The sequence below is a fragment of the Salvia splendens genome, chromosome 21 (assembly GCF_004379255.2).
Source record: "Salvia splendens isolate huo1 chromosome 21, SspV2, whole genome shotgun sequence".
NCBI lineage: Eukaryota > Viridiplantae > Streptophyta > Magnoliopsida > Lamiales > Lamiaceae > Salvia > Salvia splendens.
The window spans coordinates 23,226,736-23,243,159 of NC_056052.1; the positions used below are offsets into that span (position 1 = coordinate 23,226,736).

Sequence of the window (16,424 nt, forward strand, 5' to 3'; positions counted from 1 at the left end):
ACATCTTAAAAGATGAGTATAGTGGTAACCCAACCATACGATTGAAGATCCCATGGGATTGGTTCAATGGGAAAATGAAGCTATACAAATCTAGCTGTAACACTCAGAAGATTTTAATCTTCGCCCATTCTTTAGAAAGCTTTGAGTGTTGTAACCTGCAGGTGGTAAGAGGTTAAGTCTTTTGACTTTTAATGATTCTTGAAATCTCAAGGAGATGCAGTATGGCAGGATACTCATGAAAGAATCACCTATATAAGTGAGAAGTGAGGCCGCTTCGTGTGAGTGAGTCACTTATGAATTCCAAAGAGGTGTTCCACGGCCGAAACGGACACAAACGTGAGAACTGATGGAGTTGAGACAATATTGTGTTAATGTTATTGACTAGGCATACACCAAGGAGGAATAGTTCAAGGCATCGCGTCCACTAGTCCGCCGGTATGTCCGATAGTGTTGACTATGGAAGGTTCAAAACCACAAGTTACATCTCCAAATACAGTATCGTTTCCTGAGAACTGAGCAAAAGAGTCTGCATACATGCATTTGTGTCTGGTGTTGGTTTGAGCTTGCAGCGCTCTAACCAATGTGGGAGATTGTAGGAAAAACGTGTGGAATTGTGAAAAGGCTAGGCCTTTGGCCTTTCACTTCCATTTTTTTATGAGGTGTCTTGAAGGCTTTGCCTTTTGGAGTCCAATTTCCTATCCTATAAATAGGTAGGATTTGGAAGAAGAGATACACAACAAAAACAAATCACTCTCTCTTCTCTCTAGCTTAAGCTTTATAGTTCGCATTAGGAGCATTGCATTGCTCGGTTCTCGCCTCCAATTCAAGTTCGCCGGTGCCTACGAGTTTGAGGTGCTTCAACTCGATAGGAGGAAAGTCGTTTCATCTTTGGGGACATTACGCCAATCCGTGAGCACTAGCCGGGGCGTATTTCGTCTTGCGGAGAGAGGGATACCTCGACTCGACTTGAAGAATAATATAGTTTGCATCTCTTTACTTTCGTTGTAATTTATATTATTATATTTACCTTCCAGTTTTGTTCTTTTGTAATAGCAAGAGTTTTTCCGTGTAAAGACTACAATATTTCCAACATAGTTACCATTCATGTCATATAAATAAAAGTATGTCATGAAATATTGTCTCATATTATATGTAAAAAAATGGCATGGAAATCTCTATTTCATCTACACGGTATTTCGTGATTCTTTTCCTTTCTATAGGTTGGTGGTGGGGCTAGTGATAAATAAATGGAGAAGAAGTTTGGGATCACCGACATCATTTATTTATTATAAATATTTATTGCAACTACTTTATTAAGTATTTGCTTGTCACGGTGTGCAATACAGCTGAAGAACTCCCTCCTTTTCTTACACTTGATTTTATACACATTAAATGATTACATCTTTGAGACCATTATTAATTTCAAATTGTATTATGACACTTAATTACATACTATGAATATATTTGATTAGTCGTATTCTTTAATAGTACTCTGTAGTTAATGGCAAATGTGATAGTTAGGAATGAAAATGAAATATTAATCATAATACTTACATCTCGAATTGGAAAGACTTTTATTGGTTAATTTCTAAAAATATTCACCTAGGCGGACCGGCAACTGCTGACTTTTTTTACTAGACCTAGCAAGATTCGAGAAATTATATCGATGCACTTGGATTTGAAGAAGTATGAGCAAATTATAATATGCAAAGAAGGGAATACATAAATCAAAGAGGAAATAATCGCAATTAAAAAAATATTAAATTCATTAATAATTGGAATGACCAAAATATGTACTGTATATACTAGTAGTATTAATTTTTCAAAATTGGGACCCTACCGCTCCGCTAACGGTTGCGTGTCAACTGTATATAAACAATAGATTTCTACAAGATTATGATGCATACATTATCGAAGAGGTATTAGTAGGGTCGCAAAATGGGTAGCGGGTAATGGGCAATTCCCATCTTGACCCGCTACCCGATGATAATGGGAAACGGGGCGAGATCGGGTAATGTGTTTTAGAGTTTTGCGGGTAGCGGGTATACCCATTACCTGCGCGGGTATACTCGTTAGTCCCAATAATACCCGTTATTATTAGTATTAGCCATATACCATTTTTTAATACTCCCTCCGTTCCATATTAATAGAGGCGCTTCAAATAGTTAAAGTGGAGAAAAAAAGTAAATAGTTGAATAATAAGAGTCATATACGCACTCATTTTGAAAAATTGAAAATAAATAGTTAGAATAGAGAAAAAATCAAGTAAGAAAGATAATAATGTAGAGAAGAGTATTTATATTATTATATTTTCAAAATGAATGAAATGCCCCTATTAAGACGGAACAGTGAGAGTACTTTATAATCTAAGAGTTCTTTTAAAATATTTTTATATTCCAACGAACATACAATAGAAAACTCACCGGAATTAGCTATAGAGTGTCCCTTCACTTTTATTCTTAATCTATTCAAAGTTTACCATCGATATTAATAAAGTAAATTAGGGAACATTGACCGTTATTATGGTTTTCATTTTTTTTATTAGGATTTCGGGTCGGGTATGAGATACTCGACACGGGTATCGGGTAATCCCGGTATGTCGCGGGGCGGGTATTGGGATAACAAATTTGGCTAAAATCGCGTACGGGTATCCGCGAGTAACCCGTTTCGGCACAACTAGGTATTACGAGTCCATTTAAATATTAAAATTTGAAAAAATCAGTTTCATTAATTGGAGGTACTTGAATTATTTTGATTTAGATATCATTCCATGCATTATCCATCTTACATGCCTGAGTTTGGCGTATCGTCAATATCAATGACAAAGAAGTGCATTGGTAAGTTATATAGGAGTACTAAAATTTAATTAGTTTTGAAAAGAATGCAATTTTTCATGTTTGGTGATGCCTAATTTGGTCCCACAAGCAATTAATATTGAAGCCAGCATGTTCAATAAGTAATTGATGGAAAACACAGTTAGATCTTAATTTATTTTTTTTTGCCATTTTAAAATCATATTTAATTTCGTTGTACTCGCAAGAAATTATTAGAAACAAAGAGCATGATTGGCATATATATAAAAGTAATTATAACTTTCTGTTAGGTAGAACTTTAATAAGTAATTAACGAAGAAGACGTAATTAACTCATTCTATATTCTAATTGGTGAAGAGTATTAATTCGAATAAATTATGTTACTAATTAATTATTAGGAAGTTTAATGTGGACTATTCAAAGCATAGGCTCCGGCCCAATATTTATACAATTATAATCGAGAAAAATGTAACATCAATTTGAAAAAAATAATTTTCGTCTGATGAAGATGACAATTGGCAGTTATGGGTGTAGTCTGTAGAAGCCTACTTCGTTTTTCAATATTATTGGGTTAATTAAAATTACAAGTCAAATTAAATGTAAAAACAATTTAGTAGGAGTATTGATTATAGAAATTTTAGACATTCAAAATATTTAATTATCAACCCAAATAATCATTTGAAATTTAAAAATATACTAATTAATTAAAGAAGTTAATTGAAAACTCTAATCGAATTGGTGAACCATGGTTATCAATCAAATGAAAAATTGAATTAAGTAAAAATAGACTAAAAATTGAGAAAAATAGATTTAAAACTTGATAATGACACGAAGTTGGACACTAGTAATATATACTCCTATGACCACTTGTAGCAACTTGTAAAGAAATCACTATATACAAAATTAATTGAATGATCATTAATTCAATGAGTTTGTGTTAGATTTTTCATTTATTCTAAGTGCGATTTACTGCATAGTTTTGCATTTGAGTCGCTCTCATTTAAAAAACGAAAAACAAAAAAATAAAATTGAAAGTCCATTTTCCCATATGACTTGTTACCTAAATGATTGAAAACTACAATATTGTGCATGCAGACGAGTCGATCTAATCACAAAAAATAAAAAATAAACTATATCTAAAGTCCATTCTCCCACATGGCATGCTACCTAATGATGGAAAATTACAAAAGTACTAAAAAACAGACCATATACATAAGTGCAACTGCAATCCTCATCCTAAATTTGAGGAATATTTTTATACTAGCTACCACAAAGCTTCCATTATTTTTGTGGGATCAAAAGAGATATTTTGGTGTATAGTTATTATTAGTACTGTTTGAGATGTTTTGATTGATTGATTTTTGTATAGGATAAAATGAAGGATTATGACTAAATGTAAATAAAATATTACTACTAATGGAGAATAAAGAAAGCCAATATTAATAACATTTGTAAGAGTATTTGAGAACTTTGTACAGTATTATACTCCAGATCGGATGATGATTAAATAATCACCAAATTGAGTGAGTAGATGGGGTCCAAATGATCTAACATGTCATATTAATTTATTATGCAAACCAAATATTGTTTAAGTTGGATTATATCATTCAATCTTGAATAATTACTCAAAGCAAACACCACATTCAATACACGATAGAATAGATTAGTGAAATATAGGAGGGTATTTACTGGTACTACTATGTATGTATTTCTAGAAAAATTAAATTAGAGTTGGCGGTAGAATTTGAATTGAACTATGATCATTTAAATCATACGAATATATCACTAAACTATACTCCATGATTTAATGTTTTTCTTTAATTTTTATTTTTTAAAGAGAGAGAAAGAAGTCAATTGGTAGTTACTAAAGCCCAAATAAGCAATTGGGCTTCCTTTAAAGTACCTAAGACTAGTAGTTCAACCAAATTGGGCATTATAAATAAAACAACTGATATTTAGATTATTATATTTATAGCACACAATTTATCCACCCCAATTTAAATGCCTCGTACACATTTTTTGGCACGTTTAAAGTTAAATGAGTAATTTTTTTCTTTTAATAAATTCAATTATTTTATTTTTTCCTACTCTATCATCTTTCATGGAGTATTTTATTCTTTATATTAATTATCTAATTTATTATCTTTTCAATTAATTCACTACATTTTGTGCAAAAAACAATTTTCTAAATTATTTTATTTTGGTTTAACTTGGGAAAGATCGAGTTACATAAATAATTATGAATCTATAATTAACTCTATTGGGCCTAGCTTCCAAATCAAGAGCGTCACATGATTTGAAAATATAAATATCTCTTCTAACTTTGAGGAAAATGACAAAGATGTAATGTAAATGTTGACTAAACTCTACATAGTAGAAAATAGATAGATATAGATTCCCAACTAAGTTGTTTTAAATTTTAATACTCGCATCCAATTGATATAAAATAAATTTCTGAAATCCTAAAATTAAATGGCAATCAAACATGACCATCGATTTTTCCATTCCCAATCGATTTTCTGCCACCTATTTTTTCGTAGTGGGCCTGCGATTGCCCACCCACGCACAAGCCTGAATCCTCAGCCATGAATGATAAAGACCATCCACTACGGGTCTGGCCGGCGTCTCGCGTCTCGTCCCGGCGAGACGGGACGCCGGCGCGACGCGTTGCAGCCTCCATCTCGTCCCGTCTCGTTCCGCGTCTCGTCCCGGCGAGCCACGAGACGGGCTGTCTCGCCACGCGCCGAGGCGACGTGGAGCAACCCGGCGTCGTGCGTAACGCCCACTCGCCGGCCCGCGAGTGGGCGTCGTCACGTGCTGACGCAATAAATATTTTTTTAAAAAAAATTCGAATATAAATAAAAAAATTTTTGTAACGGTAATAATACCGTTTTTTTGTTTTTTTTTTATAATTTTTTTGATTTTTTATTAATTTTTTTACTCTATAAATACTCCTAAACTCATCCTCATTTCACACACAACTACACATCTATTCTTCCTATCATCTAAATTTTCTCTCAAATTTTCATAAACCAACTCAAGATGTCCGGCGACGGCGACGGCAACTACGGCGGTTCCGGCTCCGGCGGGTGGGATCTCAACGCGTTCGGCGATTGGGAGACCATGATCAACACATTGAGCGGTTCTGGTTCGTCAACCCCTGGGACTCAGGGTTCGGCGACGCCGGGGGGTACCAACCACCCAATTTTGACCTTGATGCATATGTCCGTCCCTCTGCCACGCGGTATTCGCAGGGATTATCCCAGATCCGGGAGGATTTTCCCGGTGGCACTGGCGGTGGAGGTGGCCGAGGCGGTGGAGGTGGCACTGGCGGTGTACAACCCTAGGCGGGCGAGGACGAGGAGGAAGAAGAAGAAGAGGATCTTGGCCGGCATCCGTACAGCAACTTCGAAACGATGGCGGTGTACAACGCCTGGATCACGGTCTCGTACGATCCCATCGTCGGGAATCAACAAACCCGGAAGTGTTTCTGGGAAAAGGTCTGCGAGGTCTACCACCAGATAAAGCCGAAAGGCTCCCGCAAGCGCAAAGTTAAAATGCTCCTCTCTCACTTTGACCGAGTCGACCGACAGATCAAAAAATTCTGCGGCATCTACTCGACTGAAGAGGCGCGCTACCAAAGCGGCGCCACGGCCACCGACATCTTGACGTCCGCTTTGCGCGCCTACTACCAGGACGAGGGTCATCAATTCAGATTTGTTGATGTTTGGCAGGCCGTCAAGGACGAGGAACGGTGGGCCGGAGGTTTCCGCTCCAGCTCGGGCTCAACCTCGAAGCGCACGAAGCATACGGCGAGTGGCCAATACTCGTTTGGTGGTGTGTCCGGTGGTGACACCGATGGCATCAGCCAACCTGAGGCTGAATCCCGGGAGTTTGCGGGTACGGTCGGCGATGCTGGAGGATCCGCGCGTGGGCTCCGTCGGCCGCAAGGGACTAAGGCGGCGAAAGCGGCTAGAGCAAGGAAGGGCCGAGGCGAATCAAGCCAGCCGGCCTCGGGCTCGCGGGGAGGCTCGGACACACTTATGGTGGCGTACATGACCGCCACAATGGCAGACACTTCCCACTTCTCGTACGCCCAATTCACGGCCTGGTGGAACGGAATTGTTGCTATGGCAGCACAGCTTGACCTTCCGACACCCCCTAAACCTCGACCGCCTCCAGAGGATGATTCGCCGGCGGAGTAGTTTTTTTTTATTTTGTGTGTTTTTTATTTTGTGTCTTTTTTATTTTGTGTGTTTATTTAGTCTGTGTGTTTTTTAATAAAGTGTGTTTGTTTAAATTGAATTGGGTAGAAAAAAAAATTCTAAATGAAATTGAATGAATAGTAATTAAGGGACGGTATAGAGACGGTTAGGAGACGGAGCGTTGAAGGTCCGTCCCTTAGTTAATGGATGGAGGAAAAAAGGACAGTGGGGCCCTCAAATAGTGCTCAAATAGTAGTTAAGAGACGGTTTAAGGGACGGTATAGAGACAGCGTAGTGGATGGCCTAAATGAGTCCGGAAATTGACCGGCAAATATAAGTAAGCCGCCAAGTTTGACCGGAAGAGCCGGTTTTCCACGTGCGAAGTGCTGATATTAAATGTGAAATTAAAATATGTGGAAAATCTGACCACAATAATTCTCAGGCCTCTGCTCCTTGATTCTGCATCGTTCGGTATTGTGCTCTCCACACGTCTCTCCTACTGCCGTAGCTCTGCCGCCGTCACCGGCAGGAAGCCTATTTTACCATTCCCCCATATTTGTACGTCGATATTCTCTTTATTACTGCAATTTTGTTGCTCTAATTTTCGTCGTGTAATTCTTCTTTTCCTGAATTTTCTGTAAGCATGTGGTGTGATTCGGTTGGATATAGTGAACTAGGAGATGAATTGAACGTAAAGCTATTGTATTTTGTTTTTGCATTGCAAATCCAGTTTTTAGCTTATTTTAATTTGGTTTGGCTTCATGTAGTCAGGATTGAGCCTTTGGAATTAGATGATTTTAATGACATTCAGATGAAACCGAAGAGCTGCTAAGGTTCAGTTTCGAGGTTTTAGCTCCTTGATGCAGAAGTTCTGTGCTTGATTGTTGAATAGAGTCTTTCATTTGATCCACTTTAAATTTAAACCAGTCCTTTCTAATTGTACAACTCATGTTATTTATTCACTACTTTATGTGGCTGTTGGGATTTTGTGGCTTGGCTGCTGGGGAGAATGTTTATTTGCGCATGTCCGACAGTTCGTTGCTAGAGAGCAAGATTGATCATCGGATTAGAGTTTCTTGGTCTAAGAATAGGAGTACTAATTAAGACCTCCATCTTTCGGATGCTTTTTGTTTTGCATTAAGTGCAAATTGTCAATATTTGCATAAAAAGCTCCAATAGCTGACTGAGGGCACAAATTCAGGAGAAAATTCAAACGTCGTAAGTCGTAACCAAGCTCTAATCATCTCCTATAGATGTATGTCAAGTTACTGTGTATCTGTGATTAAGAGTAAAGTTCTATCTGTGTCAAAGTTCCTAATGTGACTTGTTTAGTACTCCTACTTTTTTACATACTGTTATAATATCATTGAGTTTATGCTTTAATGAGTAACAACCAAGCTGCCATGGCCCTTAAGTTGTTCCTATTAGCAACTCCATGACTCTGATTGCAAATGATGGTGAACCAAATTTTCTGTCTTAGTGGTGTTAATTTTCCTCTCCATTCATGAATCATGATACATCCTAGTAATATATTCTAAGTATCTTTTAAAGTACTGAAATCTTGTAGTAAATCATTTTCTACCCACAGATAAGTAGCTCCTGGGATAAACCAATGGATTTCCTCTTCAAGCCACTGAATTTGGAACCTTCTGATTGTTCCTTCATCGAGCAGGATATTAAAAAATGTCCATTCTTGAGGAATATTGATAAGCCAACCAGCTTTTCTTTTGCTCCTCTGAATATTCCTGTTCCTGTAAGTTGGTTTCTCCTTCTCCTAATTTAATAATCTGTTTCCAGTTTCCACAGCACCATTGTGAAATGCTATCTTCTTCTCCCTTGGTACAGCAAGTATACCGTTTTAAATTCCTTCCTTTCAACTTTTGTTCAGTGTAAAGGAGCCAAAGGCCCAATTTTTGAGGATGGTCCCAATTTTGACTTGGCCTTCAAGCTTTTTCATGGGAAAGATGGGGTACTTCCTCTCCCTCCCGACGTTGACAAACTGGAAACTGAGCCTGTGTCAGAGTTCAACCGTTTGGAATTAAAAGCAGCATCTATCAGCATGTCAGCATTTGGACCTGGAGGGCCTTTCGGTTTTCATTCTTTCTTTAGAAAGAAACAGAATAAGGAATCTGAGTCATCAAGAAAACAAGAGCATTCCACTAAGGTAGTATTACTATTTCACTTTTCATGCATACCTATATTTGGTTTGTATATGCAACTGGGTAACTAGATGGATCATGATTAACGGACGAGTATATGAATTTCAGGGCGGTTCCTCAGAACACGACGCACTTGGAAACGAGTGGCTTACAACAGGAAACTGTCCACTGGCCAAGTCTTACAGAGCTGTAAGTGGCATTCTTCCACTTGTGGCGACAGCTCTTCGACCACCACCTGGAATCAAGCTCAAGTGTCCACCCGCGGTAATTGCAGCCAGGGCAGCCCTTGCCAAGACCGCCCTAGTTAAAACCATTCGTCCACAGCCATTACCTGCAAAAATACTTGCCATTGGCTGCTTGGGCATCGCAGCCAACATTCCGTTAGGCGTATGGAGAGAGCATACCAGAAAGTTCTCACCCTCATGGTTCACTGCAGTGCATGCTGCAGTCCCCTTCATAGCCATGCTCAGGAAGTCTGTCTTGATGCCTAAAACTGCCATGGCAATAACCATTGCAGGTTCTATCCTTGGACAGATCATTGGCTCTCGGGCTGAGCGCCTTCGACTGAAGGCCAAAGCTGAGAATGCCAAGCTGGTTGCTCAGGCTTTGCCGGCAGGTTGTTCGGGTTATGGTTCGGTCCAGGCGGATGCGCTGACTGCTGGTCATTGTGGGAAGCAGGGAGGCGAGTGGGATCCACTCGCCAATAAGATTGCCAAGATCTCATCTCCACCACCTAGTGTGTGTTTCTGAACTCACCAATGGGTTCTTACCTAAATAATCGGTTTAAGTATATTCAACCAGATTCACTAAATAATGTCTATAATATATTAATATGTGTATATAAGACGTTATGTAAAATCTGGAAATGTAATGGCTTGCATCTTGTGCTGTTTGTATCAACTATTATCTCCATGAGCTAATGTAATAATAAATAGTCGTCAATATTTGCCTAGTTACTAACAAGTTAAATTAAATGGGGGGAAACAATTTTTTGCAAAAGAGTACAAACAAGCTACAAATAAAAATAAACATAATTAAACAATTTTGTTCCTCATTAGATTTTCGGTTTGTCCTCCACCTTTCAAAACTGAATGATGTAATCACGAAGTTTCGAAAAAAATTTAATTGTCCTATTTGATTAAATTTGTTTTAACCATTCAAATTTTCTTAGGCTCAAAACAATGTCCATTAAGTCAAAAGCGTCGACGTTACTATTCATCAACATCACCAAAAATCTACATATATGAACCAATTTAGGTCTCATTTGCTCGAAAAAAATCATTACATGATAATTGGGAATTTTGAAACTTCACAATCTGTCATCAAATTTTTTAAAAAATATGGGACAACTAAAAATTTAACTAAACTTCTCTTGAATTAACATGAACTCTGGAATCCAAACCAGAAAAGCATTAAAAAGAAACTAGTGATGGGCCGAGCGTGATTGAAGCCTTTTGATTCGGCCCAACGATTCAGTCACCACGCTGCTCCAAGAAACCCAATTGTTGAACAGCTCTCATGAGTTAAGAATTAAACCCTTTTCATTCATTTGCGGTGCGCAATCTGAATTCTTCAGGTATCCATTCTCAATTATCATCTGATTGGTTACTAATTTGTAGAATTTTTAGTTGTTTTATGCTGTATAAAAGAAGTTTTGAACTGATTTCGAAGCTGAAACCGGTGTAGGAGAAAATGGGTTGGAAGGCAGCACAGAAGCTGATTTATCAATGGAAGATTCCTAGAGGGAACAATGTAAGGGAAACTGAAATCATATGCTTCTTCTTCTTATATTTTGTCGAGTTTCGCTGTTATTGCCAAGGATTTTCTTCTAAATTTTTTCGGTCATTATGATTGGCAGGCCATGATATTCAGGGGTAAAGGTAAAGGGGAGACTGTTGTTGAGCGTGTAATTCGATCTCAGAATCGTGTTATTGTTGATGGCAAGAATCTGGTAAGCCATTTGGATTAGTTATTGAAGAAATTTGTAGGAGTATTTGATTGGATGTGATTTTACTATCCAAACACTTTGTTTGATTCAAGTGAAAAATGAAATGAGGTATTTTAATTATAGGGAGTGAAAGCAATGGAAAAACGTTATTGGTGTATTGATTCCTTACTTCACACATTTTCTGATAATAATCTCCTTGCATCTGAAGAAACACATCAAGCAAAGGCAGGGTCATGATGGCGGGATATTCACTGTAGAAGCCCCTCGTGTCTCAAATGCTCAGGCTGTCAATCCAGTCACATGGTGAGATGATAATGCATTTTGCTCGTTTCCCTGTTGTCCCAAATGAGGTGGCTAATGTTTTAACTGTAGGAAGCCCTGCAAAGTTGGATCCATAATTCCTTGTCCAGAAATCTTGAAGATGAGGACGGCCCCTAGACCTACCGCTGGTAAGATTCTTACATTTTTACCCGGATATTTATGCACATACCTTATTTGTCTTCAAATCATTTGAGCTTGTTTCTGCGTTTATATGGAGCGGTTGAAAGTTGCTATTGCTTTGTTCAAGACAAGACATTTTATAATGGCAGAATACAGCTTGAAATGTACCCCTATGTGAGCGGATGCTCTAGTGATTACATTTGAGTGTAGGGTCAGCTAGTGTTAATTTCACCTTCTCTTGGCTCACAATAAATATGGCAGTTCTCATTGGAGTGATTTTAAAGATATAGTGATGAACCTCATATAGTGCATTTTATAAGGGATGTCATGTCAAATAATAAATCCAATGCTGAAGTTACAATTTCTAAATTTCTAATAGTTAACTCAGCACACAAGGCTCACACACTCTTTGGTATTCTCTCTGTAATTCACACAGAACACACACACACCAAGCACACAGAGAACACACACTAAACTTGATGAAGAAAGAGGGTTTCTTGGAGAAAAGGAATTCTCTTTTATTGATTGACTCACTACTCTAGTTACAAGTAAAAAACAGAGCTATATATGAAGCTCATACAATCTGGTAACTGCTACTAACAGAAAAAGAATCAAGAAACAAGAATCAAGAACTAGAGCTAATAACTGCTCTTTCCTAACAGAATAACTAACTTCCTAACGGCTAGTTTTCTGATTCCTTCTTCCTTTAATTCTTCTAGAACTAGGATCTGAATGTGCACTCATTCTTACACTAATATATGTGACCTATTTTGTACTTGAATTTTTTACTCTACACTGATGAAATTTAGGAACTTCAAATCAGATCTCAGATAAAAACTAGGAGAAAGTTTCTATTGATTTTTTGAATGTGGATTTTTGCCATATCCTGCCCTCATGCCAATGTATCTTCCTTCCTCTGGAAAAGGAACCTAGAGATAGATTGCCATGAATTATATATAAAATTTTCTACATGACCTGCATGGCATCATGCCTTTGCATATGCTTTACTTTGAATATAATTCACTCCAAACACTATGAACCCAGATTTTTGGAGAAGGCGATAAAATGTAAAACTTGTAGTCTGTGGTGAATGGTGATCGAGACTTTAGTTTTTTATTAAGTTTTAGTGTTTTATTGTTGCTATGATTCCTATTGAGTGCTGAATTACCTTTCTGCCTGTAGGTTTGGTTTAATAGAGAAATTGAATTAGCTTGTTGGTTCACACTTCCAGTCTTCTAGACTACTGCCTTGTGTATTACTTTTTCATGTGTATCTTGTTATGTAGGATTACTCAGGAGTTTGAAAATTGAGACACATCTTCCCATGTCAATTTTGGGAAACGTGGGCATGAAACTGGACTTGGTCAGAGCGGCAGGGAATGTTCATTTGCCTTGTGCGTTGAGTTTCAGGAGTTTTTTACATTCTGGAGAAAAACCAGAGGTCGAGGCAGGAAGGAATCACAGGCAGGCAACAGAGGAAAGTGGAAATGGTGTAGGCGAAAGACCTCCACGAGAGGTTGGGGTAGGAAGGAATCTTCGTTCAAATGGCTATGATCAGTTGTTAAATGGGGAAAGAGGAACTGGTGTGAATGGACTACCTCCACAGGAGGTTGGGGGATGGAATCTTGGTTCCATTGGCTACGATCAGTTGCTAAACCGGGAAAGAGGAGGTGTGAATGGACTACCTCCACGTGAGGTTGGGGTAGGGCGTAATCTTGGTTCCGTTGGCTATGCTCAATTGTTGAACCGAGAAAGAGGAAATGGCGTGAATGGGCTACCTCCATTTGAGAACGAGTCAGGAAGAACTCCAATGCCTAATATGGACTATGTTCGTGGATTACTCCAAGATGAAAGACCCGGGGCAGGAAGAACGCAGAGACCTGATGATGTCCAGGGAGTATTCCAGGGCAGAGGTCCAATAGGAGGCCCTGCATTTTATCAGCAGCCGCAACGAGAGTCAAATGCTGATATCGTCCACATTAAGTTGATGCGAAACAATTCTTATGTCACCTTAACTGATCATAAAGGCAACAGAAAGATGTCGGTTTCTGCTGGACAAGTGGCTGCAAAAGGAGATAAACCTGGCCGGTATTCTGGTGAAGCAGCTGCTGAGTATATGGGACGAGTAGTGAAGCAGATGAAAATCAAATCAGTCGTGGTGAAAGTGAGCGGATTCACCTTTTTTAGGAGGAAGAAGGATTCTATATTGGCCTTCAAAGATGGGTACACTCATTCACGTGGAGATGTAAATCCTGTTGTATACATTGAAGATACGACTAGGAAACCACATAATGGCTGCCGTCTTCCAAAGAAGCGCCGCATATGATTTCCTCAGGCTTGCAGAATTTCTGTGAGCATTCTGTGGAATTGGGGATTGAGGCAGATGTCCGAGTTTGGTCGAAGATTTTACCTAGTTGCGTTTTGATCGAGTTATAAGCTTTACTATTGTTACCAGTTTTCTGTTTATTGCTGGTGTTATGCTGATTCTCGTAGGTTTGGAAAAGAAAAAAAGAAGATAATTTCTGAATATTAATTAAGTGCATCTTGGTCCTTGTTTATGCTGCAAGTCTTCAGGTACTTGATCTTTAATTGGGGAGCTTTTAGTCTCCTATTGACTGAAACAATGATCATCAATTGTATCCCTGCGAATAAATAAATGTATTTGACTATTGAGCCGATATATTTTATTCACCTAAAATTTTAGAGTTACTATTTAAATGGCATGAATTGAAAAATGTAAAATAGCCTGACTTTTTATCTAAAATTTGTAAAATTTAATTAGTTAAAGATGTTAGTGTATTAATGGTAGAAAAACATCAACAATATAGCACATGCAGGCGGGCGAAAATACCAATAACATATTACACACAAGCGATCGGATTTTTTTTCACTATACATAGTTGCAAACAAATCCAAATTTAATGATTTTCCATCTAATTTTTAAAATCGTGTGGCCAAGAAAATCAGCTTCATAATGCTTGCTGACAAAATGGGTCGAAGTTAAATTTAGGGACACGAATATGCACTGTAGATTGAGGAATTGTGACTGAACTAAAAAAATGAGACAACGAACAGCTGAATTCTTGTTGTAAAAGAAAAACAAGCTGAGTTTCTGTATGATCCATATTTGGTTGGTAGCTTTACTACTTTAGTTTAGCCTTAAATGTGTGTGTCTCAACTCAAGGAAGCATCTATACCAACAAAAGGTCTAATGAATGACAATAAATTGGGAGTCTTAGAGTTTGATGTCTAACCACTGATTGAAATAGACACAAGTAGTGGGGGAGATGACCCCATCCGGTGTGCAGAGATCAATCCTGGGACACGCACCACAAGGAATCGAAGCAAATGCACCTGTAATCGAACCCTTTGCCACCCCTCGTCCTGCAGTTGGAAGCTTGTAACATGTTTCTCCAATGCGAATCCCACAAAAAGCTCCCATACCAGTGCTCTTCACCTCCACTAATTCCTTCTCTAGTACCATTGAAGTCAGCAATTCATCGAGCTGTAGCTTAGGGATTTCAACTTTCGCCACCTTGGCCTCTTTCACGAACTTGTGGAGCCCCTCCAGGGTAGTAACCTTGCTCTTCCTCACCATCGAAAGGCAGAGCATTTTAAGACCGTTAACAAATTCAGTGTCGATCTTCCCATCCTCGTACCATACGCCCCCACTAACTACATCAGAGGGGGTGAAGTTGAATCCCATGAAGATTTTCCTTGCTGCACCCCCTCGTTGAATGCCTTTCACCTCTTTTATCAAATTTTTAGCCAGGAGGGTTTTGTTTGCTTTGGTGATGACAGGGTCAGGGATCTTAAGCTGATATTTGATCTCTCTCGGCTGAATGCCGGAGCCCTCTTTGCTGAGGATCAAATCAAGGATCTGCTGCTCATCTCTTGTTAGAGGTGGTTCACTAGCTCTCTTCCTCTTGCCGGCTGTAACAACCGCCCGATTCATACCTAAATTGACTAGTCATAAACCACACAATTGCTTAACCTCTTACCATAGCTGTTGAACACATTGCTCAAAACATACAATTGCTGAATCTTTTATAACAGCAAATGAAACACAAAATAAATATAATAGCCCAATTTGACAAAATCCTCACAAACAATACACTTTACTTTAACCCACCATTACCAGAAACTAAACTACAGCCACTCAAAAGAATTAATAGGTATAGCAATGTATACATTCTGCCACAATAAGACTAAAAATGCAATGAGGATTGATCAAAATCAGATCATCACATTCACTACTTCATCCACCAGATACAGAGAGAGCTATCAGAATTTAAATCAATTAGGTTTTATGCATCACTCAACACTCTGAATTGATTTTAGTCATAAAAATAATGCAATTTGGATCAGTTCAGAGTCAGGATTTGATCAATAGATTAATTTAAGAATTAGGTATACAAATGAAAGGAGATTTATCGCTAAAAGGACATGTTATAAAGAGGAAATTGCCAGATTACTTATGAATAAACCAGAGAAACTATATAATTAACCAAGATTAGATAAGAAGAAGGATCCAGTACACCGTAACAGTTCAGAACATAGCGTAGTGCCGGATTTCGCACTTGAATATGTGTGTAAAAGAAAAGAAAGGAAAGAAAGAAGAAGAGAAGAGTACCTGAGAAGAAGGATGAAGAAAGGGTTAAGAAGTTGGGATGCGGCGCGAAAGAGAACGACGGAGTGTGGCGTCCCGAAGAAATCAGTTAATCACCACTGGATTTTGGCGAGGCCATGAAAATGGTGCTCGTCGTGGAGGTGGGCGGCGGAAGAAAGAAAGTGCAAAGCAAAACAGAATCCTAACTTTAAAATCCCCTACTTTTATTTTCCTAGTATTATTAGGGCTT

At 38.4% G+C, this 16,424-nt stretch overlaps 3 protein-coding genes across 5 annotated transcripts; 2 read left to right on the forward strand and 1 right to left on the reverse strand.

The window, feature by feature from the left end:
• Positions 1–7,453: 7,453 nt before the first annotated feature.
• Positions 7,454–10,077, forward strand: LOC121784934. 2 transcript variants are annotated; one of them, XM_042183214.1, is made up of 5 exons: positions 7,454–7,576; positions 7,786–8,236; positions 8,607–8,771; positions 8,907–9,182; positions 9,286–10,077. In XM_042183214.1, exons 3-5 carry the CDS (start codon positions 8,631–8,633, stop codon positions 9,925–9,927), a joined length of 1,059 nt encoding a protein of 352 aa, XP_042039148.1. In that variant the 5' UTR covers positions 7,454–7,576; positions 7,786–8,236; positions 8,607–8,630; the 3' UTR covers positions 9,928–10,077. The 2 variants fall into 2 exon arrangements, with proteins under 2 accessions (XP_042039148.1, XP_042039147.1); XM_042183213.1 differs by lacking the exon at positions 7,786–8,236.
• A 565-nt stretch (positions 10,078–10,642) lies between these two features.
• On the forward strand, positions 10,643–14,243 carry LOC121784851. The gene is made up of 6 exons (XM_042183103.1): positions 10,643–10,753; positions 10,864–10,929; positions 11,036–11,128; positions 11,334–11,428; positions 11,498–11,574; positions 12,852–14,243. Exons 2-6 carry the CDS (start codon positions 10,870–10,872, stop codon positions 13,889–13,891), a joined length of 1,365 nt encoding a protein of 454 aa, XP_042039037.1. The 5' UTR covers positions 10,643–10,753; positions 10,864–10,869; the 3' UTR covers positions 13,892–14,243.
• Positions 13,985–16,406, reverse strand: LOC121784855 (DNA-directed RNA polymerase III subunit rpc6-like). Of its 2 annotated transcripts, none has more exons than XM_042183108.1 (3): positions 16,199–16,406; positions 14,820–15,522; positions 13,985–14,207 (listed from the first exon to the last, which is right to left on the reverse strand). In XM_042183108.1, exons 2-3 carry the CDS (start codon positions 15,518–15,520, stop codon positions 14,174–14,176), a joined length of 735 nt encoding a protein of 244 aa, XP_042039042.1. In that variant the 5' UTR covers positions 15,521–15,522; positions 16,199–16,406; the 3' UTR covers positions 13,985–14,173. The 2 variants fall into 2 exon arrangements, with proteins under 2 accessions (XP_042039042.1, XP_042039041.1); XM_042183107.1 differs by having other exon boundaries at positions 14,820–15,531; positions 16,199–16,405.
• Positions 16,407–16,424: the final 18 nt, after the last annotated feature.